We start from the raw sequence: 18533 nt of genomic DNA, 5'->3' as shown, positions 1-18533 counted from the left end.
GGATCCAAGGTATGACTGTATATAGTTGGGTGGATGGAGAAAGGAGAGGAAAGCAGCGGATGCTTATGATTCCTCCTTCCTAGGTAAGCAGGGTTCATATGAATGTGAACTGTTCTTCATATGTTACCATTAATATATGAACACCTTTTATTATTCACAAAAATCCTATCTGGACATTGTGTAGGAACACAGAAGGTAACTTAGACAGGTTCCTCCAGCTTGATATTGTAAATCCTGAGTGGTGCTCCAGGGTTTTAGAAAAGAAAAATTCTGAAGTTGGAGAAACTGGGACCTTTGTATGCAAAACAGTGCTCTACCACTGTGTTACATGGTAAAGGAGGAAATGTAGCCACACACACACAAATGTCAACAGGAAGACAGCCTTCACACAGACAAGCCTCAAAGCTACCTAGTACCAATATTACTGAGTTCGAGATCATGTGGAAGCCTAGATACGTGAGTGCTCTCTAAATGTTTGCATTGTATTCATGGACACTGAAGGTAGGAATACAGTGGTACCTCGGGTTACATACGCCTCAGGTTACATATGCTTTTTAATCCATGCCAACTAAGTGTGGTATTAGGCTGGTTGGTTTGAAAATAATTAATTCAGAGAAAATTGTGCAATCTTCCCAATATTTAAAAATATGAATGTCACACACATGCACATTTAGCCATGCCTCTGGCCATTCAATGAACATCCTCACAACAACCCTGAGGGGGAAGTTAGGCTGAGAGACAGTGACTGGCCCAGGGTCAAACACTGTGTTTTATGACCAAGTGGTGATTTTCTCATTCTCTCCTCGCCCAATTAATTCCACTGCAATTCTGGTTTATTTTAACATGATAAATAGTGTTATGAGTTTGCCACACACCCCTAATTTCTGGATTCATCAAATGTTAACATTTAATCAAAGCTAATTAAACCAGGCTAACTTCCTATGTTGAGGTGATTGCCTGGGTGATGGACCATTAAAAGAACAAATGATCAAGGGGGCTTTGTGAGAGAGCAACAAAAGCATGGAGCCCCCTCAGTCAACAGATAAAGACAAGGTTTAGAGTAAAAAGAGGAAGGGAAGGAGTTATGTGTGCTAGAAGCTAGATGCAAAAATGCAGCAGGCTGAAAAGCTAGAGAGAGAAAAGGCAGAAAGAGAAAAGGCTGATTTCTGCTTGAATCCAAAGCTGTGGCTATGGAAGAAACAGGACCCTTTGGGGCTGCTGATGCTGCAAATCCCTCCATCACAGGTTCAGGTTGCATATATCATAAAGACATCACAGGTTCAGGTTTGCATATATCATAAAGACATCAATGTCTCCACTGTGCTGGGCAAATGCCTGGAACCCCTGGAATCTTGCCCCGCTTGGAAACTGGGGTGGTGTACAACAATATTTAAATTAAGTAGACGATGGAAACTCCCCAACGAAGGTAGTGCTTGAACCCTGTTGAATATGAAATGATGCAAGGATTGTATGAATTCCATATATTCCTAGAGTATCTTTATTTGTTCTATAATTTAACAATAATACACCTATAAAATAATTACATTATAGTTATAACATTTCTTCCATTTTGTTTTCATTTATAAAACAAAAATTTAAATAGTATGAACCATTACAAGGTCAACTCCACTCTTTCATTTAAGCATAAACTAACCAAAGGGCACATGCCCCCTCCTGCAGCATATAACTCTTTTTTATCACAAATTGGTAAGGAGCCCATCCCCCTACAGGATGCTTTCTTTTCACATTTTTCCTCATGTGGTTACTGAACAGTTACTGTTTTCCAGCCCGAGGAACCCGATATTAGGTTTCATTTCTTCAAGAGGCAGCCATCCTAACCCATAAAAGTGTGTGCATTATGCTACAGGCACTCTAATCTTCCTCTCCCTTCCACTTTGTCCAAACTGTGCTTTGGTAAACCTTAGAGTAAGTAGTGGAATAATGTTCCACAATGGCAATCTCCAAAGCAAGCCTCAGCCTTCTCTGCTGTGCATTCCCAACTGCAGAACTGCCATTGTGTAACACCAAGGGAGGGGAAAAAAATTATATAGGGCCAGCATACCTGCCCAATCCCTCCTACCCGTGCCAATCCCCATAAACCGATTGGTGAGCACTAACAGAGATCAGTCCCCCAAAGCCTCTTAAAACAGCCGGTCTCACATAATAGAGAACTGTGCCACTGAACCCTTGAGTTGGCACCAAACCCACAGCTCGAAGCAAACAATTTTGTTAACCCCTTTAGTGGTCATATCCGAGGGAGCATAGGAAAATAGCCCTCAAAACATTGGACTCCTTCAGCTGCAACTGCCGTGAATGCAAAGTTCCAAGATACGCAATAGGTCATGGCTTTTGGTGTTGCCCAACCAATTTAGGAATCTCAACGGCCACATTTGGAACATACTAAAACCTAGCATGAGACACTGAATGAAATCAGGATGACTGGGTCACCTCACACATTACATTTTCCCTACATAGATACAATTCTGTTCATTGGAAATAACGTTTGGTTTAAATTACTCTTGGTGTTCATCTCAGTAACAAAGAAATGCAGCATTTTGCTTTTCTGCTACTGTGTTTCAATAGGTTAAACACAATGTTGTTTTCTTCCCCAAAAGTAGTGATTTAACACAGGTTAGGGTAAGGGAATTGATGGAAGGAAAAAATTAAATTAATGCAAAATCTACTGAGAAAATAAACACTAGCAAAACTCTGTAATTTTCAGGGAATAATCTGGCCCAACAATTAAGGTGTTTTGTTTTAGCCCTTCAAATACTTTGTCATCGCCCAAAATATATGTGGTTATGTCTATACTAACAAGTTTAACAACAATTTGCTATAGCTGCATTACAAGTGAAACATTGCTGTGGAAACGTGAGGCAATCTAGCTGAAAATATGCATAAATCCATTTTCGGTCTCTTTCTCTGTCGGAAAGTGGCAGGTTGATTATCTCCATGGAAGATAAGGCCTATGTGCCTTATCAGTCAGACCAGACAGAACATAGTTGTCCATAACTGTTCTTTACTATATGTATCCATGTCAGCATTACAGCCCAAGAAAAACAGCATTAGGCAGTCAAAAACGAAGTGAAAAGTCCCCAAAATGAGAGGGAGAAGCTATGAAGAATTCACTGGACCTCTCTCTTCATCCAAAAGGATGGATGGAGTGAAGGCCAAAAGGTTTCCCACATAGTGGAAGTGTTAATTTTGGATTTAAACCCCTGGCCACCCATACGTTCATTTCCACATTTGATGCTGGGCTTCACCTTGAGTGACACAGACCCAGTGGCAAAACATCTGCTTTGGTAAATAGATTATGAACCCTCTGAATAGACCAGCCAAAGCAGCCTTTACTTCCAGGTGGCCAATGGTGCTGCTCCAGAAATGACTCGACCAGGAGGAGGAAAAACAACCATCTCGTTTGTCTGTGAAAGAAGAGAGGCCATGGCGACTCTGGCAGGGGCAGCTGCCAGCCCTCACTTTCGCTGCTTGCCTGCGCTGCTCAGGTTCACAGACATGCACCGACATTGCTTGACTTTCTGGATTTTCTTAAGTCGGAAAGGTGGGTCTAGTTCAGGGCATTCTAGCTCCACTGTGAAGGAGGTCACCTTCTGGGGCTTGCAGAAAGCGCAGGACTGAAATGACTCCTCCTCTTTTTTCACGTGGCGAGGGATATAGAAGGAGTTGCACTGCCCGTAGCAGAAGCGGTTGATGATGGTGCGGCTGAGGCAGCCCTCCTCGCTGACTGTCTGCCTCAGGGCCTGCGTTTTGCACCAGTCACTTTTCAGGTACTTCCTCTCTGTGACAACCAGGGCCTCCTGGCTGGAGGCCAGCACCTCTTTGTGCAGATGCTGCCGCCGCTCCGAGTTGTTGCTTCTGCTATCTTTGTATGGGGAGGGGATGGCTCCTGCAGGGCGATTCTTCCTGGTTTCCGACACTTGAACCAGAGTAGACACAAGAAACAAGGAGAAAGCTAGTTTCCAAATCATCCTGCAATAAAACAAGACAATCAGGATAGAAGATGCAAGTTCAAAAAAATAAATAAATAGCCAGTGTCTTTTTATGCATAGGCATAAGATTGTTATCCATAAAGTGAAAAAGGAAAAGACATGCCAGGATTTGGTAATAAACCACCAGAGCACTTATTCTAAGTGGCCCTAATAGATAGAAGAACAAACACGTACAGCATAGAAGAAACACAATGTTCCCCACTGTTTGCATACCCTCCAATATTTCCACCCCCAAAATCAGGATGTCAGGAGGGGCACACATTCTGGTCTGGCACTCTGGCAATTGGCAGAAGGATCATGCCACAGCACCTTCTGGTCCAGCGCTCTGGTGGACCAGACTCTGGTAGTCTGACTTGTGCCAGACCACCAGGCCCCAAAACGGGACAGTCTTTCATCCAAAGAGAAGCCGGGATTGGCTTCTGTGATCTGGGATGTCCCACTTAAAACAGGACACTTGGCAAGTATGTGTCTCTCCCCTCTTAGTATGATCTAGGCTAGTTGCACATGAGGATATTCAGCCTTCTTGAAGCAAGGAAACAAACAGGTCTGGTCCTCCACCCTGCTGCACAGCGAGATGCATGCCTTTGTATCTGGATGTTGGAAGCACAATTCCAGTAGCTGCGCAGGCTCACACAGATCAGCCCTAGAGAGGTTATTTAAACAATAACCCTTGGATGCCCTGAGGACAGCTCTTATCCATGAATCTGTGATGTTTTATAGAACACTGGGAGTTATAAAACCCCTCAAAGTAATTCACATGAAACATATAACCAGAAAGAAGGTTACCTTTTAAATCAGGTGTAGGGGAACCTCTGGCCCTCCAGCTGTTGCTGAACTACAGCTCCCAGTATCCCTGGTCATTGGCTATTTTTGGTGGGACTGATGGGAGTTGTAGTTTGATGATGATATCTGGAGGGTCACAGGTTTCCCATGCCGGTTTAAATGCTGCAAGGTATAATAAAAGATTAGAAGTAAAGTTGTGCTGTAAGACATTTAAAAGTATGGCTCTGCCTCTACTTCTATCACCTGGGACAGAGGAAGTAGAGCAATTAGTAGCAGCAGCAGGGGGAAGGAGGAGGAGAGGGAGGTGTCTGGATATTTCCTGCATTGCCATAAAGCCACCTAGAGTAAAACTGATTAGTTATAGGCAACACACTAACTACCTAGCCCAATAATGGCATGAAGAAAAGCAGGGCCACCATTCATCAGTCCTCTGCACAGCAACATACTCAGCTCTGAACAGTAAATCTCAAGCTCCGAGGAGGTGCATTGCAGAAAGGTGATTACATAGCAAATTGTGTCTGGGTGATTGAAACAAGTTGGCCAAGTTCAACTGTTTCAGGGAAGGACAACCCAAAACCATTCACTAACCAATCTGGCCATGGGAACATTTATTTCCAAATTGCCTCTGAGAGAATTTGCTCTAAATTTGCCTTGCATTTTGTATTGTGATTCTAGAAAAAATAGAATCAAGCCCTTTTCTTCCTCCTTGGCAGTCTTATGGCTAGTTCACCACTGAGGGGGTGCTATCTTGAGAGGATGCAGGATGGCTGTTGGGCTAGGTTTATGGGAAGGAATTGTTTGTGAGAAATGGCATCTTCCTTGAAGATGTGCAGTTAATGTGATTTGCAGGATCACGGTGGTCCAATTGAACAAGTATGGTCCAGCCTTTAAAGATGTGGGAAGATGTGCATATTTTATGCTGATTCTGTGCATGAATGTACAGGTTGGTGCACAAGGAGAGTGGGAGTTGAAATTGGCATGGAAAAATGGGGGGGCACTTACCTAAGCAGAGAATTGATATCAAAGTCTTGAGCCATTCAGTCTGACCTTCCACAGGTAGAGAATGTGGTCTTAGTGCCTGAAAAAGAAAGCAGCAATTATTTTATGCTAGTGAAACGGGTGACTAAAGGTTTGTTTATATTTGTGTATGACATATTCAACTGAGCTACACTGAGTACCCCTTCTTCCTAAAGGTATTTCTTGCTAAATATCACAGATTTCAGAATCACATGGAAATCTGTGATGCTCACTTACAAATGAGTGTGTTTGGGATCATGGCCAGAATGAGAAACTATTACGTTAACCAAAAGACTCCAGCCAGTCTTCAGGGAAGTTACAGCTCTCTCTACTTGACCGAATACTAGGTTATCATGGCCAAAACCATGGGATGTTAACTGGATGTTCAGGCCAAATTCCTTTTCAATCAGCTAATTACAGCTTTCTCTGGAGATGCAACTGAATCTTGTATTATTCCTTTCCTTCCTTTGTTGCCAGCCTCAGAAACATACAAACAATGAGTCAGAGCTCATTTGATTATTCCAAAATCACGCTATTGGAAAATGAACGTGCCCCATTACTTTGAATTCTAGGCTTTTTGTGCATGCTGTTTGGGATATATAACAGCTAGAAAGTAAAATAGTTACTGGCTGGCTAGCATTTGAACTACCGGTACGTTGTTTCCGGGTTGGTCATGTGAATCCAAAGCCCTCTGTGAATATTCTGGCTGTCAAACAATTCAGAAATAAGGCTTTCCTTTCTGCCCCTCAGAAAAAAGGGCTTCCATAAGAATTCTGGAAAACCTGAAAGAGGAAGGGCCTAGCAAACATCGTGCACCCTTTTCATGAGTTATTTGGGAAAGGGAGACATTTCTCTACACAGTGACCCTACTACAGCTACGTCTTCTATTGTGTCCCATACTTTATTTGTAGACTGACATAAAATGTGTCTCTGCTCTCTCCCACAGTTCTACCCTTAATAATAATATTTAGTTCCTGAACCTTCTTAAAATTATTGTTTCACTGCACTGTTGCTGCAAGAGATCCCATTGGCTTTCCCCAGCGTTGGTGTAGGCAGAAGTCTGCTCAGACCACAGCATCCTGTAAAGACAGCCCAATACATTTGGCCTCTGAAGAAGAAAATCTGAGTGGTTCTACAATGGGGTAAAAATTGTCAGTTTACTATCCCCTGCTTAAAGGCTCCCACAAATCTGCCACCTGAAGTAATCAACCTCACTCAGCCTAACGGTAGAGCTTGCAATTTCTGGTAGCACTACAGAAATGGCTATGAGCAGCAGCAATTCCATATTGATTATAAACAAAATGGATTTGGGGACCAAACTTGTGCTTTTTATTTCATTCAATAGCCCTTACATTCTAGGTGGAAGCTATTTCTATAAGCTGCTAAAATTTAAAGCCTTAATTATGAAACCACAGTCAGGTGAGCTCCATTCCTCTAGAAGCAGAGAAGTGGAAATGGAGAAAGCAAGCTTTTACAATCTTCAAAACAAAGGCACAAAATGTTTATAGTGGGAATGAGATTGCTGCTTTTCTCCCTTAGGATAGGAGGGCTTTGATCCTTTTATTATGTTCTTTGTCTAAATAGCCCTTAATGATATGCTCCTACCACAGCAAGGGATGTCAATTTTTAAAAACTGTTTAGCTCACGTAAGACCTTACTAATCTGCACAGTTGGTAACCAGCACTGAAAGGGGATTTCCTTCTGGCACCGAAGCATAGAGAGAGGAGTGCTGAACTGGAGGTTTATTTAAACTTCAAATTAACTCCTTTCTTCTGACAAGACGTGGAGCTGCAAGTAATGATCATTATCAGACACACCTTTCACAGGCAAGACAGTGGACATTTGTCTCACTGGTTTTAAAAGCATAGTTTGAGGCTCCTTCATCTCTAACAACAGGTATATTTATCTATTCATTACATTTTCATCTGGCTCTTCCTTCAATAAGTTCTGTGGGCCCCCACCTCCAATACACCATTTTATCCTTGCAACAATTCTGTGAGGTGGGCTAGATGGGGAGATATGGGTTGGCCCAGGGTAACCCTACTGGTTTCATGGCTGAGTGGCCATTGGACCCTCCTCAGTCCTAATCTGACTGTCTTAACCACTACGCCACCACAATAGCTCTTTCTGTTTCAGAGAGTTTGCAGGATAGTTTACAGCTTCTACTGTGTATGGCCTCATCACATCCCTGAAAGAGAGGTCACAAGCTGTCAGACCCAGATGCAGAAGAGTTTGTGGAGGAAAAGACAGAACGAAACATAAGCTGCTACCTTATCCTGAGTCAGACAATTAGTCCATCCAGTCCAGCACTGGCTACTCTGCCTGGCAGCACACACACACACACACCCAATAAGTTATGCTAAACTTCATATGTGCTCTACTCCTGACCTATCAAATAAGGAGCAGGGTTCTAGCTAAGAATACGCAAGGCACTGGAAGAACCAATACTAAGGCAAGTCTGTGATAGGGAACAGAGACTGGCAAAGTAACTTTTTCAGACAAGATAGCAGGCCTGATTAGCAATTGTAGAGAACTGTATTTTGTCTCATGAGTTATCCTGGCCTGTTAAGATTCACAAGGTTCTTGCACATGCCTCCTTCAGCCTGAGCTCAGGGACAGCACCCAGCTTGAACTTCTGTCTGACACACTCAGTGTAATGTGCTTGGTGCATGAATGAATACATAGCCCATAATACAGAAGGAGGCCAATTCTTGAGGTCTAACTACTAGAGAAGGCTGTGTTCCTTCATCACAGGGAGAATAACCCAGGCCTGGCACATAGAGATTTGTATAATATCTGCAGAGCAGGATAAAGTCTGGCAGGCAGCAGTTGCAGTTCGGGTGACTTCAGCTTTAGTTACTAGATAAGCCATGACTGGCAACCTCTCCTTGCTACACAGCTATTAAGTGTGCAGAATTACACTTCAACTCAGCCTTGGGCTTTCCATCAGCACTGGGCTTTGGCAGGCATAGACTACAGGCCAGCTCTTCCAGTCTTGCTTGCTCTGAAGTGAAGGGCCTTGAAACAGTCACTTCACACACAATGTTCAGCCAGCACAATAACATTTTAAATATCGTGATTTGAAGATTAAACAGGGGCCCTCTGTTTTACGAAAGAGCTCTCTGGCTCCATGGAACACCATAGTCTTATGTCCTTTCCTTTAAAAAATAAAATAGAATCATCCACTGGTTGCAATGGGACTGGGATCCTCCCAGGAATTAAAAGGCTGCTGAAGAATGTTGCCTTGTCGTTTACAATGTCTGTCTCTCAAGTATTGGGTAATATGCAAACGACTGCCAGACCTCTGTTCTGTTGAGTATCTTTTGACCTAGCAGAACTCTGGAGCAAATTCACCCGCTCTTTTATCTTCCACATATCATGGGAACACCAACTGTAACTTCCCACCCTAATAAATAAAGGGGTGCTTTGGGAAGCCAGGGTCTGTGGCTGTGGCAACAGCAAAAGGGGTTTCTTCCCAACACTAAAGAAGTACTTTTCTTGCACCCCAATACCCCATAAATTGTGGCCCTCCAGATGTTGTTAGGCTCCAACTTCCATCAGTTCGAGCCAGCATGGACAATTGTAAGATATGATGGCAGTTGTAGTTCAACAATATCTGGAGGGTTGCAGGTTCTCCGTCCCTGCAATGCACCCTCCCTCCACACACCCCATGTAAGGGGCATAAACTTACCAAGGGTTAAAAAAAGTTTCTGGATTATTTTTTGTTTGTTTGTGGACCGGGGGGGGGGAGGTCTTGCTGCTATTAATCACAGACAAGAGAATGTTTTTCTAAACTTCACAAGGCTAGATGGATGCCTCACATTCAGAAAAACATTAAAAGAAAACTCTGAGGCAAAAGTTGTTTCAAAATGGTGGAAGCTGTGAGGTAAAAAGCACTTATTTCAGTAGGTGCCTGTGACACCTCAGTTTAACTACTGAGCTGGCTCAAGATATATTTTTTTGACTAAGGCAGAACAACAGATGGCACATCTGCCCTCACACAAGTCATGGTATACAGAACCTAAGGCTAGACAGGTTATTTTGGCACCTATGGCAAATAATACCATAAACCTTCCTTTTTACCTCGGCTTTTGGCTCTTAATTTGAAAGGTTTACTTTCAAAAGGTTTACTTTGTTTTGTTTTAGTTGATTGTATTAATAATAATAATAATACAATAGTTGATTGTATTCATTGTAATTGGTTTTAGCATTTCTATTGTGTTTGTAAGTCTCTGTGAGTAAAGCAAGTATTACGTTTATAAAGAAATATTTATGGCACTCTTGCTGTAAGGTATGAGCTTCTTGCATAAAGATACCACAACATCACCCAGAGATGGAGAAGCATCATGAGAGTCTGCCCACACAGTGAGTTTTTTGTACCTCCAAGTGAGTGAAGTTTATGGCTTTGGCCCATCCCACTCAGGCATGGATAAAATGCATCCAGCTACTCATTATGCCATCAGAGCTTGGTCCAGAGATAACATTACTGTTGAGCTTTTGCTCTACATTGACTTCCTGCCCGCAAAGCATACGAATTTAAATATTTTATTAGTGATTGAGAGGCCTGTGCTGACCATATCTTGGAATCCTCTTATATCCCCCAGCTATTAAACGTAAGCACTCTGCTTTGTTTCTGTGTGCATGCACGCACTACAGTTTTCAAAATAAGATAAAATAGTGAGGGGAGGCGAGGCAAGGAGGAGGTAGCAGGTGAAAACCTTTTGGTAGCTGTACCACAGCTTCTGTGTGATATCTCTGATCTTAGCTACAGCAGGGCCAGCAGATGTTGCCATTTAAATGAAAGACTTTGGGAGATGAATATCCTGGCTGACTTTGATTTAGAGGAGGGATGTCAAATAGTTGTGTGCCACATTCTTCCTGTATTATTATGCTTCTTAGTACCAGGTCTCCATTTGCCATGGATACAGCCATGGCATAGGGCCTTTGTTAGTTTCCATGGAAACCATGCCTTCTAGTGGGGAAAGAGATGTAAACCAAGGACAAAAACACAAATAAACAAGATAAAGAATATGTAGTGATACACGGTGCTATAAAGTTTTTATTGGCACTTATTTGGAAAGACTGGCCAAGCGAACAGCAATAAAATTTTATACCATAATGAGCACTTTTCTCCAGTTTTGCAGCAGAGGAAAAAGAAAAATGAAAAACAACAATCTAAGGAAGGAAAACCAGACTATTACTGGCCATGTTTGTTTATCACATTAGATTCTATGGCTTTAGAAAATACTGTCAATAATATTGTTCTGTATAGTCAGAAAGATGTGACCCTAAGCAAACCTGCTCTTCTACTCTCAAACATTTCTAAGCAAATGTCTGCTGTACCATGCAAAGTCTGCCTGCCAACATGTACAGCCTACTCCCAGAAGGAACAAAAACTCAGGTTTATCCACACTAAGAGAAATGTTTTGTTTTTGTTTGTAAAAAATTAAAGTTCTGTGGAAAGAAGACTCTTGGGGAAGGGGAAATTTTAGGTGAACCCCATAGTGTTGGGGTGGGAAGATAACAGATTTCCCCTAAAGTGCCTGGTATTAGCTTGTATCATGTACATGAGCTATGGTCAGCTGGATATCCTAGCCCATGCAGTTAATATGTGCTTTTGAGACCTAATGGGAAAAGAAGACATCAGTTTGGCAGAGGGAGGGAAACAGATGGTAATGAGAGGAGGAAGATGAAGATGAAGAGAACAGGTACTCATTGTATATGCAGGAGTCTACAAGGTGACTCACATGGATGTGCATATGCAACGCACATCCATTTTTAAAGGGAGAACCCCAAAGTTGTTGACCTTTTTTAAGGGAACTGACACCATGCATATCTCTCCTCAGGAAAAGAAAACAGGAAACATATGGAGCCCAGTGCAACAAACCAGTCTGAGGCGTCAATATCAGCCACTGAGCAAAGCTGGGCACCTCATGATGTAAGCAGCGTGCACTGGGCCAATCCCAGGCGAGCAGGAGGGAGGAGCCGGCTGGCCACCTCAGCACCTCGCTGGCTCGCTCACCCCCAAACTCATGGTGCAGAGGCATCTGCAGTAGAAGAGCCTGCTGTGGCACTCCGACTGACGGGCGGGCTCTTCCCTGGACTCCAACTCTCAGGCCCCAGACTCTCGGCCTGGCACCCCTGAGAGCCTGGCACCCGAGCGCCCAGCACCCCTGGTGCCTATGGTTAAGACGGCCCTGGATGTGCATGAGTATGAAGGGGCATGGTTGCCTCACAGAAAATTTCATTTCCCAGAAAATGGAAGAAGCTACAAAAGGGTCATCTCTCTTGGACCTGGTCCTCTCCAACAGGGAGGAACTGATTGATGAAGTGAAAGTACAGGAAAGCTTGGGAGGAAGTGATCATGTCCTCTTGGGTTTCATGATACACAAGCAAGGGAAAGCTAACTAGTTGGATGTGCACTCTGAACTTTAAGAAAACTGATTTCAGAAAGCTTAAGGAACTACTGAGTGAAGTCCCATGGTCAGAAATACTCAACGAGAAGAGTCCAAGATGGATGGGAGTTTCTTAAATGTGAAATACTGAAGGCACAAAGGCAGACAATTCCAACAAGAAAGTAAAGTAAGAGGCACCTAAAGGTGTGGCTGCATAAGGAGCTTACAGATGGACTGAGATGTAAGAAGGGAACATGCAAGAAATGGAAGGAAGGAGAAATCACAAAGGAAGAGTATATGCAAGTAGCCAACAGTTGCAGAAAGGTCAGATGGGTGAAAGCTCAGAGTGAGCTCAGGTTTGCAAGAGAGGTTAAACAAACAAGCAAAAAACCCTACATTGCCAGGGACATGAGTGCTTCAAGAACTGTCTCTTCCCATATGAATATGTCCTCTATTTGACTACAAAGACCTTTCTCGGTGTCTTACTCTCTCCTCCCCTCCCATCTCCCAAAATGCAGTGGGTGTCCATAAGGGAAAGGCCTTTTTCTGTTGCGGCACCCAGACTGTGGAATAGCCTGCCTAGAGAGGTATGCTTGGCTTTTTAGGATGTTAAGAGACAGCGAACAGTACTCTTTAAGTGAACTTGTGTGCATTGTTGTTCATTCATGAAAATCCACCAGACAAGTGTGATCCTTCCGCCTATTTTGGATGGAAGGATGGCTCCATCTTGCACATCACTAAATATGAGGAAATGATCTAAAGAAGATGGCATGCGTTTTTGCATATTGCTAATTTATATCTATAGAGGCAAAATTATAAATAATTACTATATAGAAATTTCATATGCATCACCATAGTAGATTGTGACCAGGCAGCCAGCATGTCTACTCAGTTTGCTATCTAGGTATTAACTGCTGATGGGTGACTTCAAGGTCCCCGTTCTCCTCTTGTTGGCTCTTTATCTTTAAATAGGACTTGGGCAGGACAGCTCTTCAAACAGAGGACTCCTTCAAAGAGAGGTCCGGCCTCTGTAAAGTAGGGCACAATGCCCACCCATCCTTGACCAGCCATGTGTGTATTAATGCAAGTGCTTACCCAGCTCATACAGCTCATATACCACTTCTATGGTGTCAAGTTCAGAAATTTGGTTATCACCTGACATGATCGGTTGAGGAGAATATGCAGTCCTAGCATCATGCATATTGCATCTTACATGAACCTGGTGAGCTATGTACAATTCTTTCTTGTGGCACCTGATTTGCACAAGGTATCATATGGTGGCACTGTGGGTTAAACCACAGAGGCTAAGACTTGCCGATCAGAAGGTCGGCGGTTTGAAACCCCACGACGGGGTGAGCTCCTGTTGCTTGGTCCCTGGTCCTGCCAACCTAGCAGTTCAAAAGGACATCAAAGTGCAAGTAGATAAATAGGTACCACTCTGGCGGGAAGGTAAATGGCGTTTCCGTGCGCTGCTCTGGCTCGCCAGAAGCAGCTTAGTCATGCTGGCCACATGACCCGGAAGCTGTACACCGGCTCCCTCAGCCAGTAAAGCAAGATGAGCACCACAACCCCAGAGTTGGTCACAACTGGACCTAATGGTCAGGGGTCCCTTTACCTTTACCTTATCGTATGCAGATGTCCTCAAGACTGGCCCTGGCCTTGCTAAGGTTCAGCAGGTTATTGCAGGCCCCAAATGTCAAATCTGGGCCACAGTTTTTCTAGTATTGTTCAGCACTGCATTGGTTTATCTGTAACTCTAATTGGAAGGCAAATGTTCACTCAGTAGGCTGCAAAGGGCTCTCTGCTGCCTCTATTGTATACAACTTCTCTCTTATTTAATACACTGCAGTAGCTGAAAGTATGGCTTAGAATGTGATCCACATATTTTCTTCAAAGGTTAGGCAACAGCTTTTTTCTAAAGACAGCCAAAATGTGACAAAAATGTCACCATATTAAAAGGCATTTTTATTTAAGAAGGTCCAATTGTGAGCCAACCATTTTGTGGAATTGCAATCAAATAATTGTAGGAATTTTTGATTTGTTTTTAGGAGTAACCTTTTGCATTTTATTTCATTGTATATTGTGGTGTTCACTGCTTAGGTAGTTTTTACCAGTGAAGAAGTTTATAAATCTGTGAAACAAATGAACAAAATAGTGAGGAAGCTTTTGAACTCTCCAGAAGTCTTCAGACTGGGTGCTAAGTAAATTGGGGGAGGGGAGAAACTGAGGGGGAAGCTTGATGTTGAAGCCACAAAGTCTGCATTTAGTCACAGTAGCAAGATAGAGTGTAGGATGAGCTAGCAGACTTTGTTGGATTAGGATCAACTAGGTGCCATGCTAGGATTGCTGGGGGAATGAAACATATAAGAGCTAATCCCACATTTTTGAAAATATAAAATCCAGCAGTAACTCAGCTCCATCCTAAGACTGTGACTAAATGTAGACTTTGTGGCTTCAAAATCAAGCCAATTTTTACTCTCTCTCCTCCTAATCATGGATTCTGGATTATTATTTTTTAAGGATGAAAACAGCTTTCTTATCTTTCTCTTTCTTTCTTTCTCTCTCTCTCTCTCTCTCTCTCTCTCTCTCTCTGTGTTGGAGAATATTTATTTTCTAGTATACTATGTTCCTGCACCAGCACTGCACAAGTTGGAATCGGAGGAAATGCAGACGTCACACAGAATCAGTTTCCTCAAGAGATGCTTATTGGTGGTAAAGCTGGTGGCAGGTGCTCTTCTTTTTGCATCCCTCCCTTCTATATATAATTAAATGCAGCATACTAGGGTCCCTTTAAACATCATGACCTCCCCTACTGTCCACTGCAGTCTCTTAACAGCAAGTAATAGTGTTTTCCTGCATAAGCATCTATAAGACATGGTTTGTTTATTTGTCCATTTAATCCAATATGATCTTCAATAATACCCCCCTTTATAGTATACTTATATTATATGTAAAACAAGTAAAATATGAATTAGTCCTGCATTTGACATACTTTAGCTACCCCCCCCCCACTTTCTTCTTGGTGAACCACTATTAAACATTAGGGTCTTCGATTAACCATAGTTTTCTGTTAGTGCAGAAATGGGAAGCTATGATTACCAGGTTTTGAACAAGCCAGAATCAAAACTCAAACCATGGCTTAATATCCTGGTTTGTTCTGAACCTAGTAACCACAGTTTCCTGGTTTGACATGACAGGAGATTATTGTTAGTTGGTCTTCCTTATTTATCCTTGTGCCATGAAGGGAAAGGGTTGCACAAAGACAGAGTGTCTGGGCAGACTAGTTCAATATATTCACAGCTTTTGGAAGGGTGAATTTTTGTCAACCAAGAAAATGAAGGCTTGTCTGAATAGTTCCCAAGTATAAATAATCAGTACAGCTTGCATGTGAAGTTGTTCAACCTGATCTGAAGAAACAAAAGTGAATGCACAGACCACTGCTTTGCCCTTGAGTTGCAATGTGATTCTGCTCCTCTCAATCCCAGCAAACTGCCGTACCAGGCAAATTATTTAAGCAACACAGAGCTGACCCTAATCTTCCTTTGGTGCAATGTAAACCCCGGAACAAATGAAGAATTCAGTGACTGTACCATAGAGCAGTAATTACAGCTTATCTATTAGGAGTACGTCTTGGTTACATGGCAAGCCTGTGTTGCAAAAAAATAAATCCTACCTATAGTGATGGATTTAATTTTTGAACAACTCCTGGGAAACCGTATCGGCAGCTCTGAAATAGGGCTGAGCTGGTTTGATTTCTGCTATCACACACGACTGATTTGACAAAGAGGGATAGCCGTTGAGTTTTCTTTGACTCCAGATACTTCAAACAGCCCTGGAAATTTTGTCTCCTTTTCTTCAGCATGTGAACTGAAATTGACCAGTGATGCATACTTATCTACCACCAACTGAGCAGTGCAGATTTCTCATACTGCTGAAGTAGTTCTGGATGGAAACATAAGACAGTTGCTTTATGCCAAGTCAGACCATTCATCCATCAGTAGTGTCAACACAGTGACAGTGGCTCGCTAGGATTTCACACAACTTTTCCAACCCTACCTAGAGCTTGAACTGGAGACCTCTGGTGTGAGACGCAAGTGCTGCGCAGTGGAGCCACCGTCTTTCTTAATCAAAAGAGAGGGACTGGCCCCCCAATCCTCCAATCAGAGTTCTTGGCTGATGAGAGTTGGTTACCCTGGCCTCAGTCTGACACTAACCACTACAGCAGGGGTGGGAAGCCTGGAAGCTGCATTCCTTCATGGAGAACCTTCAGGAGGCCACAAGCCATTGGGGATGCAAAAGGAGTAGCAAAAGTGACCCCTAAATTTGCACATCCACATAAAGGTCAGTGGTTTCTACACACATTTATATCTCCCTGTTCTCCAAGCAAGAAACATTATGAAGTTTCAGTGATATTTTCCAACCCAGCAAAGGCACTCAAAGGGGGTGTGAAGGAGGGCCGGTGAGGGGTGTGACCTAGCAAAAGTGCCTGGCTTAGGGTGAGTCCTGAGGGCTTGTTATTGTTGTTTTTGTTAATTGCTTTGCATCTAGAAGGTTCCATGTTCAGTTCCTCATTTCTCTCTGGCTTTGAATTTCCAGCTGCAAAAGACCAGTCCCAGAATCTCTGGAGAAATGCAACCAGTTGGAGTAAATAGTTCGGCCAGATCTGATAAGGCAACTGAATTTAATGAAGACTGTTCTTCATTAAAAACAATAAAACCACGGAGCAGTTTTCACAGTACAAATAAAACCTATAAAATCCCATCACATCATTAGGATACCAACACATACTGTACATTAACCCAATTGTACAGTACACATTCACAATACCAATAGAAAACCAATGGCCTAGCACCCAGCATTTAAAATGTGAATGAACACATTTTAACCTGACAACAAAAGCTGGACACCTGACACACCTTGAAAGGTAGAGTGCAACACCTATTGGTGAGACCAAAACAACAACCCTCAAAGCAGTTAAAACAATAAAATCAAGAAAAATTCACATTGTCAACTTAAGTTAGTCTCAGAAGCATATGCAGATCCTGGAGAGTAGGTGTATAATGACTCAGACTGGGGGAGAATGTTGGGCAATGAAGTGGGCAGTATGTTATAGTGAGGAATATGAGAGCATGGGCAACTGTGGGGTGCTTGGGGTGCTCCTAGGCCTCCTGTGACAATGGTGGATCCAAAAGTACCTCCATGCTAAGCAATTGCTCCTTCCAAAGAAGCACGAGCCCATCCAGAGCAAGCTCATTTTCCAACTCCCAGACATGGAACTCACACTCACGCAAAATGTCCCACCTAACCCCACTGTTCTGTGATCTACAGAGGAGGACGGGACTTGCTCCAGTTGCCTGGGACTTGATATGACTAATGGCCCAGGATAGGAAAAGGAAAGTGGCTCCTCTACTTCACCACAATGCGCACAGAGAGCACAATACATGCTAGGTGAAAGCAAGAGCCAGAGGGTTAACCCCTCTGCAGTGCCCAGAATCAGCACAGAACAGATTGACTTCTTTGGGCCTTTTGTTACTACCGCGTCTAATGCCTCACCAAAGCAACAGCCGCCAACATCAAGGGACCCAGCAAGTGATCTGGATCCTGTGAAATCTCTGATCAAAGCGGAGCTTTCGGGATATCAAAGCAGGTTGAACAGAACACGGTCTAGTGATATGATATGAGGGACCGGATTTAAGGCGACCACGTGACACCTTTTCATACACCTATTTATTTCAGCTTAAAAAACAAAGTAGGCCCTTTGATGATATTGCCCCTTTAATGGATTTAATGGTACTGCATTAGCTGCTGGCTGGTAAATGATGAGTTTTTAATGGCCTCATATAACTTGGCTTGCACGGCCCTTATCATGAATCTTGGAAGGACAGCTAAAGCAGAGGTCAATCCAGGGAACAAGCCTGCAGGAAGCCTTGGGATTCAGGGTAAGCTTGCACCAGGATCTCCAAAAACACACACAATTGAGCGGATGAGTTTTTCAGCACTGCTATGCAAGCAACCCTGATGTTCCATTTTTATCAGAAAGCTCTTCCATCTGCTCCATGCCATTGCTGCTCTGACAAAGCTGGGAACAAATATACTTGGTGCCAATTTCATTAGTAACAGAGGTGTAAAATGAAGATCTTGGTTGCTGTTCTTGTTTTTTTCAGATATGCTTCTATTATTATTATTATTATTATTATTATTATTATTATTTGACAAAGTAAAAATCATACATAAATAAGAATAAAAATATGCACCCCACTACCAAGACCATTCCATTGTAACTAACCAACCTCCCAAAATTTCAACACCTCTTGCGATGGTTTGACCCCTT

The 18533-nt window shown here is 42.8% G+C and overlaps 1 protein-coding gene across 1 annotated transcript in view; it reads right to left on the bottom strand.

Moving 5' to 3' along the window:
- Window positions 1-1484: 1484 nt before the first annotated feature.
- Window positions 1485-18533, bottom strand: part of GREM2 (gremlin 2, DAN family BMP antagonist) — a 34507-nt gene continuing 17458 nt past the window's right edge. The window contains exons 2-3 of the mRNA XM_079971789.1: window positions 5793-5868; window positions 1485-3987 (exon numbers count right to left, since the gene is read on the bottom strand). Coding sequence (XP_079827915.1) covers window positions 3474-3987; window positions 5793-5827 — 549 coding nt within the window. The 5' untranslated portion in view covers window positions 5828-5868 and the 3' untranslated portion in view covers window positions 1485-3473. The remainder of the gene's footprint in view (window positions 3988-5792; window positions 5869-18533) is intronic.

Source organism: Podarcis cretensis, assembly GCF_951804945.1.
Source record: "Podarcis cretensis genome assembly, chromosome: 3".
In the NCBI taxonomy this organism is placed as follows: domain Eukaryota; kingdom Metazoa; phylum Chordata; class Lepidosauria; order Squamata; family Lacertidae; genus Podarcis; species Podarcis cretensis.
Note: the sequence above shows the minus strand (reverse complement) of the source record. Positions and strands in the feature narration are given on the sequence as shown.